At 52.8% G+C, this 17,339-nt stretch overlaps 1 protein-coding gene across 1 annotated transcript in view; it reads right to left on the reverse strand.

Annotated features, from left to right (window-relative positions):
* Positions 1-17,339, reverse strand: part of MYO18B (myosin XVIIIB) — a 220,234-nt gene that overhangs the window by 172,002 nt on the left and 30,893 nt on the right. Inside the window, exon 12 of the mRNA XM_057746688.1 lies at positions 340-513. Coding sequence (XP_057602671.1) covers positions 340-513 — 174 coding nt within the window. The remainder of the gene's footprint in view (positions 1-339; positions 514-17,339) is intronic.

Below are 17,339 nucleotides of genomic sequence, written 5' to 3' on the forward strand. Positions count from 1 at the left end.
GAAGGTCAGTCTTCCACCTACAGAGTAGGGGCTTGGCAAATACAACATCCAAGGAAAACACGCTGGTCCCTTGGCACTGTCCTCAGCATGCCCTCTTTGTAGCACAGGGCCCCCTCCCAGGTTCCAGCAGCTTTTGACCCCGGACAGCGCTATCTGCCCATAAGAACCGTGCAGGAAGGAGCCAAATGCATCTCCAGGGGAGTGGCTTCCCTCGCACCTACAAGGTCTGCACACAGTAGACCCTCGATAAATCCTCGGTGGATAGTGAAAGGATGCTGGTGTCCCCAGGGGCTGACCCCACGGGGACCCAGCCCACCCGGAGAGGCAGATGTGCGGCACCTGAGCCGGCCTCCTCGTCCTCCGGGCCCTGTCGGCGCTGCCCAGACGTCACTTGCTCGATGATCTGGCGCAGGTGGTGCTTGAAGGTGGCCGTGTTCAACTCCTCGTACTCGCAGCCCAAGGCCTCTGCTGCGTGGCTGGCCGACTCAAAGCGCATGAACTGCTTCCGGCCCACTGTGCGGGGGACAGAACAGAAGGAGGGTAGTAAGTTCCTGGGCAGGTGGTGGGTGGACGTCCAAGAAAACCTCAGAGAATCTCTCCACCTCCCACCCTCTGCAGAAGCCTGAACAACTGCCCAGGCCTGGGCCGCCAGCTGATGGCCTTGGGCAGGAGCCAGCTTTCCCAAGAGATGCATTTGTCCTATTCCCCTGCCATTTGCATTGTGCGCTTTTCCGAAGCAATTAAAAATGTCGTGGGGAACACTCTAAATGTGGGACTGGGGAACGGTTAGTGAGAGTATAACTTATACACCTCCATATCTACTTACCTATCCATCCACCACCCCTGCCACCCACCTACCTATCCACTCAACTACCCATCCAGCCACATACCCAACCTTCTAACCACCCTGCTATTTATTCAATACTTATTTCTGGAGCTCCCACTATCGGACAGGCACCGTGTCAGCCTCTGCGAAATCAGTGATGAGTGAGACAGACAAGGTGCCTGTCCTCAAGGAGTTTACAGTCTTTTGAGAGAGGGAGACAATCCACAAGTAAGCAAATGTTTCAGGTGATGAAATTATAAAGTTATTTTTTCTCTCTAAGGAGAAAATAAAACACAGTGATGGGATCAAAAGAAACTGAGGGAGTGGCTGTGGATGCATGGTGGTCAGAGGTGGCTCTGTCTGAGGATGTGACAGGTGGACCGTGGTACGAAAGGTGAGAAGGAGCTGGGCACACAAAGATGCAGGAAGTGCTTTAGGGGCAGAAGGAGGAGGCAGTGCAAAGGCCCTGAGGCAGGATGAGCATGATGTGTCAGGGAAATGCCAAGAAGGTCAGAGCGTGGCTGGATGTAAGTGGGGAGGAGAGTAACCAGATGAGATTGGAGAAGCAATGGGAAGCCTCTCTGGACTACAACGTCACTTAATTTCAGCAACAAAGACTATGCAACGTGGTCAATGCTTATATTCGAATGTTATTGATAAATGAAAAGGACTAGAAAAATCATGCCACAGTATGGCATCCACTGTGTAAATCACTCTAAACTTCTATAAAAAACAGTAACGAAAAGGAGACATATCCAAATATGAACAATCACAGGATAGGGAATTTTATATTTTCCAAACCTTCTGCAGTGGTTCTGTGCTAATTTTATAATCCAAATTTTAACAAAATAATGATTTATTAAAGCAAACAACAGTTCCATTCTTAATTTTCTCCTATCTCTTATCTTCCCATGAATGTGTTTCCTTCTTTGAAACAAAAATCACAGCTGCCAAAAGAGATTTCTCAGTCCATCAGAAAGAGATCATAAGGGCCCAATTCTTCAAACAGACATCTTGAAGAATCTTCCTGGTTTAAGAAAAATTTGGAAATTTGAAAAAAGGCTCTATCTGGGGCTTTGACAATACCCAAGTAGAAGGAGCTCTGGCCACTGCTTATCGAGGTCCTCCTACGTGCCAGTTACTCAGCACTGATTATTTCAAGAGCATCATTTTACTACCTCCATTTTAGAGATTATTCCCACTTTACAGATGATGAAACTGAGATTCAGAGAGGTTACATGGCTAGTAAAAAAAGTCCTGCCACTTTTAAAAATGATGAAGAAGGTAAGAACGATGGTGGTGATGTAGTGATGATGGTGGAGGTGATGGCAGTAGTGATGGCGGCGATGATGGTGATGACGGTGGTGACAGTGGTAACAGTTACCACCCATTGACCCCATTTTTTTTGTTTTGTTTTTGGTTTGTTTGTTTTTTTGTTTTTTAAGCTCTTTATTAGAGTATAATTGCTTTACACTCTTGTACCAGCTTTTGAGGTACACCAAAGTGAATAAGCTGTATTTATACATATATCCCCATATCCCCTCCCTCTCACAACTCTCTCCCACCCTCCCTGTCCCAGCCCTCTAAGGCATCACCCATCATCGAGTTGATCTCCCTGTGTTATGCAGCAGCTTCCCACTAGCTATCTACTTTACATTTGGTAGCATATATATGTCAATATTCAACATGTCATCTTTGTTCAGCTCATGGCTTTTGGAGTCAGAAAGCCTGTCTTAGGATTTCCAGGTGTCACACGTAAGAAAAAATTCAATACCTTCAAGTTGTAATTACTTCTTCTTGTTAGTATTACTAGTATTGAATCTCCATAAAAGCCCTTGAAAGCAGTATTATTCCCATTTTACAGATAAGAAAACTGATTCAGAAGAGTCACGAGAAGTTAGACTGAGTGGAAGAACTATTTCCCCAGAATCAATCCTTCCAATGTCACCTTTAGGAAATTTGTCAAATTCTTGTGACCCTAGATAGGACTTTCTTTTAAATGGACTCACTGATCTTTTTCACTTACATAAATACCTTGTGAAAGGAAATGTTATAGCACTATCCTAAACAAGAACCCATTTGTTGAAGGAGGTCATTGAGAGGATGTGACCACCGGGTGACCTGTGAGCTGGCCCTGGGCAACTGGAGGCTCCTCACCCCCTCCTGCCCTTGGAATATACATCCAGCCCCCTCCACCGCTCCCCCAGTTACAAGGACACAGCCTTAAGAGGGGGGTGTTGCTGAGACCATCCAGAAGGTCCCTGTGGCTGAGCCCAGTCCTGGCCTCTATAAACTTCAAAACTCTGGCGGGCGGGGCTGGACATCCACCTGAATGTCAGTTCCCTGCATATTACACTTGCCACCCCCCAGTCTGCAGTGGCTGCCTCTTTCTTCAGTGTCCCCCTGCCCTCCACCAGCGCGGGCGCCAGTTTCTGAACCAACACGGTTATCACTTGTCACAAATAGTAAGTAGAAATAAATATAATATGCGTACAGAAATACCATTAGATTCTAATTAGATACAGTTCCCTGGGAGCCCGAGATCTGCTTTCTCTTTGTTGAAAAAGCGAGATTAGCAAGTATTACAGAGAGGAGTTAAAGGCTACTAGCCCTGAACGAGATCTCCTTCTCCCTGTGATGGCACTGAAAGTGAATTAAACAGGAGATGACTGTCTGGATGGGCGATGTCCTGCCCCTCTCCTGCCCCATCACCTCCTCTGCCACCCTCTGAAGCAGTCTCCCACAGTCCACCTGCAGTGACCTGTAGCCTTGCCAAGCTGGGGCTCAGCAGTGGCTGTTTCTGAAAAGAGGAGCAGGAATGGACCGGGCAGGACTTAAGGGGCATATTTCCATGTGTGCTGAGCACCAGCCCGCTGGTGAAACCCAGGAGGCACACGGGAGCTTTGCCAGGAAAATGTGTTTCTGCTTCCAGCTTCCAAAGGCTGTCCAGGCACCAAATCCAACCCCGTGGGTCCCTCAGTCTTTGTTCAGACCTAGGTGGAGGCCACACCTTCTCAGTGGAGGCTGGGAACCCTGGGGTGGCACCTGCGGCAGGGAGAAGGGGCCTGGACAGGAACACGGGCACCCACCAGAGCAGACAGCGTCTGGGCCCCATTTCCGTCAATCCCAGCTGTCAGCCCTTGGGCCAGTCGCATAGCTTTTTTGAGCCTCAGTTTCCTCATCTGCAAAATGGAGTCATAAAACCCCAAACACCCCTTCACCAGGCTGCAAGGACTGGCTGAGATGGTGACATGTGAGGTTCTCAGCAGAGCGCCTGGCCCTGAGAAGGTGCTCAATAAATTCCAATTCCCTTCTCCACCTGCACAACGGAAGAGGGCACCACTCACCCCACACGGATCGCCCCATCCTGGGGCTGCAGGAACTCCTCCAGCAGATCTGTCTGTTGCTTCACGGACAGCATGTGTGGAAGGGATAGTGAACTGGTGCACTTCGGATGCAGGCCATGCCCAGGGGCTCTGAGCCCACCGAGGTCGTTTCTCCTCCACGGAAAGGTGGACACACGCTGGGCTCAGCACTTGCCACCAACCTACCCAAAGCCGGGGACAGAGCTATCCTCGGAATGCCAACAAGGTGGGAGGTGCCAGTACACAGAGGGCTCCGGACCCCGCGAAGCCATCATCTAACTAGCGAGGACAGCCACCCCACCAGGCGGTGAGCTGTGCTGTGTGCCAGGTACCGTGCTGGCGCTTCCCCTGCCTCATCGCTTTCCTCTTATAAAGCCCTAAGATCACTCAGATACGGAACAGAGTAGGAAAGGTCTCGTCTCCTGTCCAAGGTGGTTCGGGCGGAACAAGATCCCCGCCCTCACGCGCTGATGCCACACTGTGCGCAGCTGCCCGCTGCCCTGCGCCAGCAGAGGGCTGTGTGGCCACTGCTCTGGCCTAAGAGAGCTGGCACCAGCAAGCGCTCAATAAGCATTAATAAAGTGAGTGACTAAATGAAGAAAGGAGCCAACAACGAAAATAACAGTTCTCACTGATGGCCGCTGGCCTTGGCACATCTCCAAGGTTTGGGAGAGAGAGAAACACTGTTTCACTCTCCCCCAGGAACCAGCCATCTGAACCTTAGAGGCCGCCTTCTCTAACAGGAAAGATCAAATAGAAGATAAAACGAAAGGCAGAGAGGCACAGAGAGGGAGAGGCAATGAGACAGAGATGGAAATAGAGAGATAGGACCAAAAAATCTTGGAGGGGAGGGTTTGTGGATTTTTCCCTGCCCGGTTCCCTACCCTATAGAGAAGCACACACTCTATCAGCGTGCTTTCTTGCCATCCACCAGGAGTTGAGCAGGCTGCGCCCAGAACGCTAAATGCAGAGATCATGTTGGGCGTGTGCGTTTGGCTGCAGCCATTCCGCTGGTCACTGGTGCGAAACAAGACCCTGCAGCATGTGGTCCCAGGGTTCAGCTCTACAATGGACTTTCCCACGCACCCTCTAGGAATCCTCTGGCTCTTCTTCTGCAAACATGACACAGGACATGTGACTCTGACCCACAGGAAATGCTCCCTGGTACCCCACCCATCACCCCTCCTCTGTCTCACCCATCCAAGAAAAAGAATCAGAATGCAAATGCCCAACAGTATTACAAAGGCGACCTTAACATCTCAACACAAGCCAGCAGCACCTACAGTACACCTTCCCCAAGCCAGGCACTGGACACCTACTGCCTCATTTAATATTCCCTGCAGCCCTACGAGGTCAATATTAATATCACCCCTTGACTTATGAGAACCCTGAGCCACAGAGAGGGTGACCTTTCCAGGTCATGCGGGGGTAAGTAGCAGAGGCAGGATTTGAACTCAAGCCTCCTCACTCAGGTCTCGATTTGCTAACTGTGGGCCCGTATAGAGGAGCCTTCTCTCACAAGGGGCGTATTGTTCTGAAGCCAGAGTCTAAGGCGAAAAGTCAAGTACCCTTAAAACTACCCTTGAGGATCTCTTACGTTGCCAATAATGTACCGTACTGCAGCATATTCCCCTCAGTCCAGCACCGCAAGCTCCCCCTCCAGTGGAACACCAAAGGAATACCAAAGGAAATGGGTGGCTTGCCTTTAGGGCCTATGACATAGGAAAAAATCTGTATCCGTAACCACTGGCCTCACATCTGCCTCTGCATGGTTGGATTTACATAAATACAATGCATGTCTGATAAGACCGCGGACCCTTGAAACAGTCCTATATCAAAGAACTACTTGCAAATACCAATTCTATTATTATGCTCAGCGACAAATGGTCCACACGTCTCGCCGTGGCCTGGAGGATACCCACGTGGACGTGTCTACACGGAGCAGGAGGACGGCTGTATGACCTTGGCTGATCTCCCAACTGCCTTGAGAGGTCTGCAGCCTGAATATTGCTAGGCCTGATTTATAGCAGAGGCCACCAAGACCCAGAAAGGGATACCACCCTGCTCTGAGTCACACAGCTGGTAAACGGCTGAGCTAGAACTTGAGTCTAGGACCCCAGACCCCCCGGTCATAGCCTGGGGTTAGGGGTGGCTCTGGTACCCCCAATATCCCATTTTAGACCTAGCTTGAGCATATATGTGGGCTGTAGGTCAAGTCAAAAGGAAACAGGGACAGACTTGAGAAGGCAACACGGTGGGTGGAACAGAGCTGAGCTGTCGCTGCTCCACAGGATCCCCCTGAGCGTCCCACGGCTGAGGGCCTTCTCTCGTACTGGCATTTGCGGAAGCACAGGGCATGGGTGGCCGTGCCATGGAATTAACATCCCAGCCCTCAAGCAGTGACGGAAGGCAAGGCCCTTTGAGTGGCGTAACGCTGGTGTGCGCGCTATGCTGCCCCCCAGAGGCCTTTAGCGGGATGGAGCCCCAGATGCCCACAGAGGCAGCTAGTTTTGGTGACACTCTTTCTGGCTGCCTTCCTTCCCTACTTCCCTTCCTCACGTCCCTCCCAGGACTTCCTGGCATCACCTGCCACATGAACGTCTAGCCCTTGAACCCTTGTCTCAGCAGCTGCACCCAGTTACAGCACGGTTTGGTTTGGTTTGGTTTTCCCTTTGATTACTGAGGCCACGAGAAGCTTCTCTGAAAGGGAGCCAAGCTCTCGGCATGCTGCTCTGCAGTGTGCATGCCTCTGTCTATCGTTCAGAAGCCATCTGCCCATCTGGGGTGACGCCCTGCCCAGCCAATGTGCCACCAAGGGCAGGGCTGAGTCAGAAACCCCCAGGGCGGAGCGGCCGCTCGGCCGGGGCTCAGAGTTTCCCAAAGGGGCTCCTCTTCGCCGCTGTTCCATGGGACGTTCATCACTGTCACTGGGGAAAACTGAATTCTGTATTACTTCAATTTGGTCATTCCTTTGGTGAAATAAGTTTCTTAACTGCGGGCCATCTCAGAGACTTTAAAGTGTATCACATGAAGCTCCAAGAAGGGGGCGATCTGTTCAGACTTACTCGGCCTCAGAATGCTTGTACAGAGTATCTTGGTCTAATGTCCCAGGAGACACCAGTTTAAGAAATACTGACTTAGCTGAAAGAGCCTCGATTAACCAGGGGGCCCTGGGCAAACTGTTTTCCCTGAGTCACTTGCCCAAGATCACTGCTGGTAAGAGGCAGGCGGGAATCTGAATAGAAGAATGAATAAAGGAGAAACGAGAGAAAGAAAAAGGGAAAAAAGGAAACAGAAAGGGAAAGTGATGGGACTTTCCTTTATGTTCAATACAAAAAAAAAGAGAGAGAGAGAAAGAGGGAAAATAACATGACCGTTTTCCCCTCACGCACCGTGAGTTCAACTGCTATCAATTACTGTAACCTCCTGCATTTATTAATAACCAAGTGATTTCTCCTTCCAACAACAGCCGTGCTGCTGCTGAATTACTAAACGTTACATGACTTATTTATAACGCAGGTACGTCTGGTTCACATTTCCTCACGTAGAGGTTTACAGTTCGGAGGCCTGTGAAGGAGGAGGCCACCTGCAGGGAAGAGATAAGGCAAAAAGGTACCACGAGAAAAGGCAGCACTCCGGAAACAGACCACGCAGGTTCAAATCCAACCTCCGTGGCCAAAAGCCGCGTGATGTTGGGGAAACCGTGTCACCTCTCTGAGCCTCAGTTTCCTCCCCTGTCAAATGGGAACCTATCTCCGAGGAGTTCTTGTGAAGCATCAGTGAGGTTCCAGGTGCAGATCGCTTAGCACAGGATCTGCTGAATAAATGTCAGCCCTTATAATTATGATTACACCCACACACTTCTGCCCAGGGACATTAGGTCAAGTTCAATTGTTGGGATCCTGGAAAACGGGACTATCTTAGAGGCCAGAACTTCACGTCTGTTCCTAAATTTTAGGGTTCCTGCCTGTTCCTGCTGCCCCTGGGTGGCACGCAGCCCCGCAAACCTGGACAGACCTGAGACAGAGTCACCTGTCCGTCTGCACAGTCAGGGTGCCCCGTAAGACCTGGCCAACAAGCTGTCAATAGATCGCTGCTGAGCTGCTCACAATCCAGCATGAGTCACTGCCCGCGCCCTATCGACTGGAAAGACAACGCGTGGACCACTCCCGACACTCTGGCATTCTGGACAAAGAGGGCTTGCTGCACAAATCAGCTGGGGCAGCATCCACTTAAACCAAGCAAAATGGGCTGCTTCCCTGCAGGACTGCTCAGAACCTTGAGTATGCTGACGTGCATCGGGAGTTGACAGGAGAAGGGGAGCAGGGGTAGGCGTCTCCTGGACTAATTTGATCAAGAGGCTGGAGGGGAAAGGCTAGCGTGGCATCTTTGGGGTGGTGGGCAATTGTGGAAAGAACCAGAGGCTAGGCATCCAAAGGCAGTTTTCGCCTGGCTGCGAGATCTCAAACAGGAAATCTCACCTCTCTGAGCCTCAGTTTCCACATCTGTACAATGGGGTGGCTCCTCTCCCAATGGGTCATTATAAGGATGAAACAAGACACTGGGTGTGAAGTTGCCTGGGAGTGTCCCCAGAGCAGGTGATCTGAGAAGCAGAGTCACCAGGGAGACCTCAGTCGAAGGCGTCACCTGTCACCCGGGGGAACTGCAGGAGCAAAGGCTCGGGGGTGGGACCAGCAGCCGGTGAGTGACCTGCGTGAGGTCACACAGCCAGTGAGGCAGAAGCCAGGGCTGGCCCTCGCTGGCCCCCAGCCCAATGCCCTTTTCCACATTCAAGGGTCCCTCACCAAGGCAGGGTAAGCAGGGGTCCCTCAACTTATCACATTGCCTCCTCTGAAGCTGGGGCCCAAGGGAAGCCCAGGAACAGCGGGTGTTTCCTGAGCACTCCCCAGGTGCCTGGCCCTGTGCTAAGCATTAATCTCATCAGTGCAAGAACCATACGAAAAGGTATGTTACTAACTCCCCATTCATTTATGACACCGTGGACCATCCAGCAGAATGTGGCATGAAGAAGGGGGCGGGGGGCTTCAAAAACAGAACTCCTAGGTCCCCAATTGGGCTCTTCCCCTTCCCGAGCCCAGGACCTCAGATAACCTCCTTTACCTCTCTGAGCCTCCACTGACTCACCCATACCATGGGTATAACCCACCATATAGGGTTACAAGGATGCACTGGAATAACCACACAAAGCACTTAAGTCATGCCTGGCAGAGGGCGGATTCGCAGTAAATAGTAACAGTTGGTAATTCCATCACTATCACATCACCGTTGCTGTTAGCAGTACTGCTACACTCTGTCACTGAAGGGTGAGAGGTGCATTTACGGTGGGGACCCCACTGGGCCACAGCTTACTGGAGTCTCTGATGAGCAAGGCTAAAAGAGACCCCAGCAAGTGTCTATCCACCTCCACTGGGCAAGTCCTTTCCTCTCTGAGCCTCAGTTTCCTCATCTGTAAAATAGGGTGATGGTGCCTACTCCATGGGATCACTGAGCTGGATACAGCTCTTAGAAGAGTACCTGCACCTTGTAAGCACTGGATGGACGTCAGCTGCTGTTATTACTTATGGGATACAGAGGCCAGAATGAGAGGAGGGGCTCTCGCAGGGCCACCCAGCAAGAGTGGCTCAGCCAACATGGAAGCCGGGTCCCTCGGGGGTTCCATCCTCCTCCCCTGCCCCCAAAGCCCAGGACTGCCAACAGGGACGCCCGCCGTCCAGCATCAGCCACTGCAGGGGTTTGTGGCTTTTTTTAAAATATAATTGTTTACAGCCCACAGCAGCCATTCCAGCTTAATGAATGAACTCAATATGCTCAGAAAATGCAGACTAAATCCTTGCCTGTGGCCCAGAATAGGCCCGGCTGCGGCAGCTGTTGGGCAGGGAGCCAAGCCACCAGCTGGGGGCCTGTGGCCGCGGGAAGGCAGGCGGCGGGACGGGGCCCAGGAGGCCTGCTCTGAGGCCACGTGGTGATCCTCTCTCAAGCCCACAGCTCCAAGTGCTGGGGTCTGAGGTTGGCGCCTTGCAGCCGGGAACACGGAGGCCCCAGGCCTTGCTCAGGCCACCACGCCTCTCTCACTGAGGCTCTTGTGTCTGGAGCATCCTCCCTCATCTCCTCTCAGTTTGGGAGGTTCGGTTCAAGGGTCCCAGGCCCTAGGACCCCTTGGGCGGGGCTGACCCCTTTGAACTTTGGGTGTTTCCTGCCTAGAATTTTCTCTTGGCATCTCCAATGTGCCTGTCTGGGTCTTCCTCCCTCGGTCAGATGGAAATTTTGTCTTGGAAAGTGAGAATGGTGTTGCCAAGAGGGCCTGCCGTCCAACAGGCACAGAGGAGAAGACAGGAAAGGAAGAGAGGAGGGAGTGGAGAGAGAGGAGGGGGAGAAGTGGGGGAGGAGGGGGAAGAAGGCGAATGGGGGAGGAGGAGAAGTGGGGGAGGAGGAGAAGGATGAAGGAGAGGAGGGCGGGGGGGGGGGGGGGGGGCGGGCGGAGGATGGAGCAGCACGGACGCAGCAACGGCCCAGGTGTCCTGAGACCAGACTCTAGTCCCACATCCCCCGTGGGCTTGTGAGGGTGCGGTGAGCAGACCCATGTGAACACCCAGGGAGGGGAAGCAGGCTGCGTTCGTGGAAACGGTCAACCTCAAACACGCCCCTTTGGTCCCACAGGCCCAGGCCCAGGAAACCCCGCCCCCGGAACGCTCACCTGTGCACCACCTCTACTACAGGGATGCCCTGCGGCACTGTTTAGAACCCCCCCCCCCCCGCCCCGCCCCGTGCAGGAAACCGCCCGAAGGCTCCTCAGCTGGAGACGTGTGACACAGACGCAGGCCCCCTCGCCGGGCAAGCCTGCCGTCATCAGAGAGAACAGGGGGCACCGCTGTGAACCACGGGCAGAGAGGCCCACGCCACGCCGACACGTGGAGAAGCAGAGCGGGTGGAAAGGTGAACCTTTTTATGTAACAACAGCAGCCAGCCACCCACCCACCTTACGTATCTGTCACGTGCGCAGGTGTGGCTCACACTCAGTCTACAAGGCCTAAGGGGCTGGGGCCACAGTGCCACAGCCACGGCCGCGCTCTGGTTTCCAGAGGGACTCAGCCACGTCCACTGCCACGACGGGGGGAAGGGCTTGGGGACTCGACGTGGTATTGTTCCGACTACGTATGAGTCTATGAGGATTTTAAATCAAAACGTTTAAGAGGGAAAAAAAAAAAAACAAAAGCCAGCCTGTTAGGGCAGTGGAAGTAGCCTGGATCACACGGTCGTGGTGGACAAAGGACACCACCCATCTGTCCAATCTCAGAGAACGTACGCCACCGAGGGCGGCCCCAAGGGAAACCGGGGGCTTCAGGTAATAACCATGTGCCGACATGGGCTCAACAGCTGCCCTAAATGTTACCTTTGCACCTTAACAAGGAGGTGGAGGAGGATCAAGCTGGGGGTGGGGGGGGGGGGGACCTGCTTTCAACAGTCTGTGTTCGTCTGCATGGTTTCCATTCTTCACAGGAAGACAGCTTTACAGTATTACTTCTGCAGTTGTTTTAAAACAATAAAAAGAGTAAAACACTTCACCAGGCGCTTGAATATATGTACGGGGATTGCTTCGTGTGGACAGCACCGCTGTTACTACTCCCCTTGGCCTTCTGTGCTCAGGGTCTCATCCGGGCTTGGCAAGCGTCAGGCCACCTCCTCCTATCCTTGGGCGGACTGCCCTGGCTGCGCGTGTCGGGGAGGGAGGCGGTCCCAGCAGAAGGCAGGGGGCTGGGCCCTCGTCACTGCTGCGACCACCTCTCCTTCCTGCAGGCCCCTGTAGGCTCCCCGAGTTACGGCCCCACCCATTCGGGGACTGCCGTCTTTACTAGGGCAGGTGGGGGGTGGCTGAGGGGCCGCCTCCCTCCGTCACCCCATTGCGGGCCCCTCCCTGGGTCACGCATGGGCCCGACTGCGTCATATATTAGGCAGTGGGGTCCGTGACGAACAGACGGGCAAATGTAGTAAAAGACAAAGAAATGAAGCCTCCCGTCGGCCTTCAGAGCCACAGAATCAAGGCAGACACTGCCCAGCCTTGTTATTTGGGGTTCTGAATGTTTTTGTCACTTTTATGGAGTAATGAGGGACAGCAGGCAGAGTGACAAAGAGTCGCAGACGTTCTAGGGAGGGCGTATGTCTTACAGCTGCAGGACCACAGGGAGTGGAGAGGCTTAAAGGCCAGCCTGAGTCATCTTTGCGGACTCAGGCTTTGCCGGGGAAACACCTGGACGGTGGGCAGATTTTCCATTAATAATAATAACAGCAATAACAACAAGGGTGACCGAGCTCTACACATTCAAACCGCATAATGTCAGTCTCCCAGGGACTATTATCCCCAAACTACAGATGAGGACACAGCCTCAGAGGTGAAGAGAGTCACAGATCACGCAGGAGAAAGGAGGTCACACGCAGGTCTGCCTGGTCCCAGAGCCCACGCCCTTAGCCTCAGTTCCAAGCTTTCCGGCCTCGGTTCTGCTTAGCGGCTGACCTTCCAGATGAAGGAACGGAGACTGGAGGTTGGGGACAGAGCTGAGAAGCTGCTGTTAGAGAGGAGGTGGAGGTCCGGGCACCCAAGGACTGGGCCAGGTGGGCGGCCGTGTAGAGGAGAAGGACACCAGCTTTGGAGGCAGACAGGGGCTGATTCTGACCCTGGCTCTACCACGTGATGCTACTTGACCTCGGCGATGTCACAGAACCTCTCTGAGCCTCAGCAGCCTGAGCTGCCAAGGGGGAATTCCCTCTCTACCTGTCACGGTTGCCATGGGAATTAAAGGAGAGAACAGGTAAGTGACCCCCGGCCTCAGGATGACGTGCAGGACAGTGAGACCCCAGGAGGATTTTGTTCAGGGAACATCCTTGGGAAGAGTGACATGTCTGGTTTTAATCTCATGCAGCCCAAGAGGCCCTTAGACAGAGAATTGTTTCTTGCTGCAAAAAGGGCTCCGAGTTCCTTGATTACTCTCCTGTGAGAAGAGGGTCTTTAGGGGGCATCGGAGGATAGTGGGGGGCACTGGTAATAAAAGCAGGGAGCAGAAATCCCAGGAGCACCTTCCTGCCATCCCAGCAGGGAGCCAGGAAGCATCTCCAAGCTTTGCCGCACCCTAACTCACAACAGCAGCTCTGATGAGGGCCCGGCACTGAGCTTAGCACTTGACACATACCTTAGCTCATCTGCTTAGCAGACCTGTGAAGTCCCATCTTACAGATTCAGAAAACTGTTTTCAATCCCATCTTACAGATCAGAAAACTGAGCTTCAGAAAGCTTAAGTTCCTTGCTCAAGGCCACTGTGGCAAAATATAGCCACACCAATACCTCTCATCCTACATGTTCTCAAACCTCGTCACTCCCCCATCCAGGACTGGAGTCTAGACTGCCTGACCCTTGAAGCTGTAACATGGAGCCTGGCAGTCATGACACCACGTGACAGCTAAGGCTAGCTCAGAAGAGGTGCCGCAGCTTCCAGGCGGTTCTCTGGAAGCTTCACTGGAGCCCCAAAGCTGCCAGGCCACAAGGAAGCCCAAACAGGCCCATGCTGGGGACCTGAGATCTGAGACACAAAGAGACAGAGGTGCCTGGCTAGTCCCGGCGACTCCAGCCCCACTGTTTCTGCATCAGCCACCCTCTGACTGCAGCCCAGCAGAGCCCTTCCAAATTGATGAGCCCCAGGAGCTTGTTGGAGCCATGGAACAACACGGGGCTGATCTGTCACACAGCACGGTCACCTGACCTGTCACAAAGCTGGCGCATGCTGGAATCTTCACTTCCACTTGAGCCCAAGTCTGTGTCACTCCCGATGGCTCTGAACACTACCCCGTGCTCTCCCTGGCCCTTGGAACCGTCCTCGAGGCTGTAGAAAGGGCACTGGACTCAGAGTCCAGAACTGGACTCTGGCTCTGAAGCTGCTGTTCACTAGCACAGAGGTTGCACTGTGTGCCCTTAAGCAACGAGCTGCACTCGCGGAAGGCTTGAGCTCTCCAACCTGGTAAGTGGGCCTGAGGACCTCTCCCCGGCCCACCTCAGGGCAGGCTTTGGTGCCAACAGAGCCAACTGATAACAAAAAGCGCTTTGCAAAGAGAAGAGAGTCAGGGTTTCTGAACCCTGCCCATGTGCCAGGTGGGGTGCAGCCATTACTTGACTAACGATGCAGAAGGTAGACGGGGCTTTACCATTTTACAGGCATGGAAGCTGTGGTCCAGAGAGGCGAAATCTCTTGCACAGCTTAAATCACACAGCCAGGAGGTGGAGGAGCCTGGACTCGAGGCCAGCTCCGCCCGCTGCAGGGCCCAGCGTGTCCCTCCTCCCCTGCCCTCTCCTTGCCAAGTGAGCTCCAGAGAACATCTGTTTGCTGACATTCAAAACACACGGGCGCCGACTGATGGCTCCATGGGCCACATTTTGCCAAAGGAAAGAAACACGAGGATGGATAAATGGTTCCCCGGTGGCTCCTGAGGGATGGCCCGGGCCACAAGCCTTGGTTAACGGCAAACCATCCCTGCGTCAAATCACCCAGGGTTTTCTGCCTGCCTTGCAGAGGCAGCCCCCGGGGCCCCCTCCCACGGCCTTCGCAAGGGACCCATGAGGGACAGTGAGGCAGAGAGACGGAAAGGAGGTGGAGACAGTGCAGAAAGAGAGGGGGACGCGGCCAGGAGCCACCTGGCCTGTCCATGGGAGGCGGCCCAGGGCCTGAGCACTGCTGGCAGTGACATCACGTCTGTAAACACTCAGCACGGGGCCCAGGAACAGGGCGATTCTCCAGCAAGGAATGACCCTCACAGCCCTTTGTGAAGTCTAGGGCAGGGGAGTGATCTTTGCAGGGAGACCAGCCGTGGTTCCAAACCTCAGCCTGGAACATACTAGCCGTGTGACACCAGGTAAACTGGATTCCTCCTCTTATAAAGCCGTAAGCCAAGTCCTGTGCTCCACACGTTTGGCACTGACTCATTTAACCCTCACAGTGAGCCTGCAAAGTGGGTGCCGTCATTAGCCCCATTTTACAGAGGAGGAAACTGAGGTTCAGAGAAGCCAAGCCAGGAGGCTGACTTGCCCACGGCACTATCCTTCCTCACCAGGTCACTGAATGACTCCAATCAGATCAAAAGGCACAAGAGAGGTACAAGTGCTTTTGAAACTGCCAAACGCTAAGCCGATATTAGCGGTGGCTGTCCTTACTGCCCTAACAGGTCCAAAATCCTGAGTCCGGTTGTGAGGCCTGAAATCTCCCCACAGAGACTAATATTGGTTTTTAAAAATAGGACCAGGACTTTCAAAATAAGTTAAGGAAGCCAGACACAATGGGAGGAGAGCATCGTTTTAATGAAAAAAAAAAAAAAAGCAAAAAAACCTGACTAATGGAAATGATTCTTAATATATTTCAAAATGATCTGTTATGACACAAAGCAAAGACATTTATATATGACTTTGAAATTCTTAATAGCTGATTTTAGAGCAACCTATTATGAAATCTTCCAAAGCAGAATATATAGTAAGTAAATCATCAAGCAGGCCTCCCAGGCAGACTGACGGCAGCTCCTCTTAAAATAATTTATAAGCTGGGGTGGGGGAGGCTGGCAGGAATTATTGCCATAATCATGTATTAATAAAATATTTATAAATGTGACTTTCTCTTTTATCGTTACAGGCAGCTACAGGTATGAGTCCCGAGCCCACATCAGAGGGGGTGCCCCAGGAGCCCCAGCAGGCGAAAGGCAGGCATCAGACTTCTCTGGTGACAGGTCAATAGACCGGGGTCTCCCTTAGCCTCTGTTTTCTCGCATCAGAGGCAGACAGGTTTCAAGAGTGACAAGGGAAATCGGAAGGTAGGATCCCCCCCACCTCCGTCTTGCCCTCTCCCTAGGCTTTGCTGAGTGCTGGGAGGGAGCAAGCCTGTTTGAGTTGAAGCAGCTGAGAGGCACGTGGCTGTGACACCCCGAGAGAGTCACCTTACCCAGGCTCGACCACATGATCTACTGAAGGACTGCCCTGAGCTAGAAGCATGGATGACCTGTCCACCAGCCCTCGCCCTGGCCATTCTGTACGTACCACCCCATACATGTCTCTGGCCTGTCACTGCAGGTACCTGTCTGCACCTCTGCTTTCCCGGATGCAGGAACATCCTCAGCTCATGCATGGGGCAGGCTGGAAGGACAGGGGGTCACGTTCCCCAGGAGCAACCTTCAAACAGGGAGAAGCAGGAGGTGGTATATCAATAGCCTAGCTGCCTCACCCCTCGGGGAACACACAACGAGGAGGCATGTTCTTCAGAGTCTCCCAGAGGTCCCTAGAGAGACTAGCCCCCCACTTCCCAGAGCTAATCTGCTCCTTGCAGCCCCAGCATCACCTGCCTTTCTTCCCTCACTCCCTTATTGGTTCCTCCTGATATCTCCGCCCCAAAAAGCACCCAAATCTTTGACTCAGGGTCTGCCTCGGGGGAACCCAGCTTTCTCTTCCTTATTGCATTTAATCTTCACACCAACCCCAGTCTTAGTCCATTGAAAGAAGAGGCCTCTGATGCTTAGAGAAGTTTGGTTTTGAACTCAAATCTGCCTCACTCAAGAGCCCATACTTCAGAGTTTACTGCACTTAGACCTTCTGAGCCTCAGTTTTCCATTCTGTAAAATATGTTTGCTTCCTTCCACACATCCCCAACCTGTAGATGCCTGTGCCCCAACTCTAAACCTTCAACAGCTTTTCTGGTCTGAGCTGTACAATGACATCCCCAATCCCAGCCTGTTTACAAAGCTGGCTGATTTCCGAACAGTCAGGGCATTGAGCATGGCCCATGGCTGATTTTTGGAAAAGGCAAGAGGCATTTGTTTTTTCCACGTTTGCCCAGTCAAGCATGTCTGCCCTTGGCTTGGACCAACTGTGGAATCCCTACCTTACCTATTTCTGACTCCACATAATTTCTAGAAATGTCCAAAATCAAATCAGTGGACCAATACGTGCGGCTCAAGTGTATGAAAATGAAAAGAACAGACACGAGGCCCGTGGGTGTGGGGATGGCAAGGATGGTGCGCCAGCGTATGCTAAAGACGTCTGCTGCCCTGCAGAGGAATGGCCCAGAGCACCGGCCAGAGCCTACACCCAGCTCCAGAGCAGAGACCTC

This window comes from Hippopotamus amphibius, chromosome 8 (assembly GCF_030028045.1).
Source record: "Hippopotamus amphibius kiboko isolate mHipAmp2 chromosome 8, mHipAmp2.hap2, whole genome shotgun sequence".
NCBI classification, from domain to species: domain Eukaryota; kingdom Metazoa; phylum Chordata; class Mammalia; order Artiodactyla; family Hippopotamidae; genus Hippopotamus; species Hippopotamus amphibius.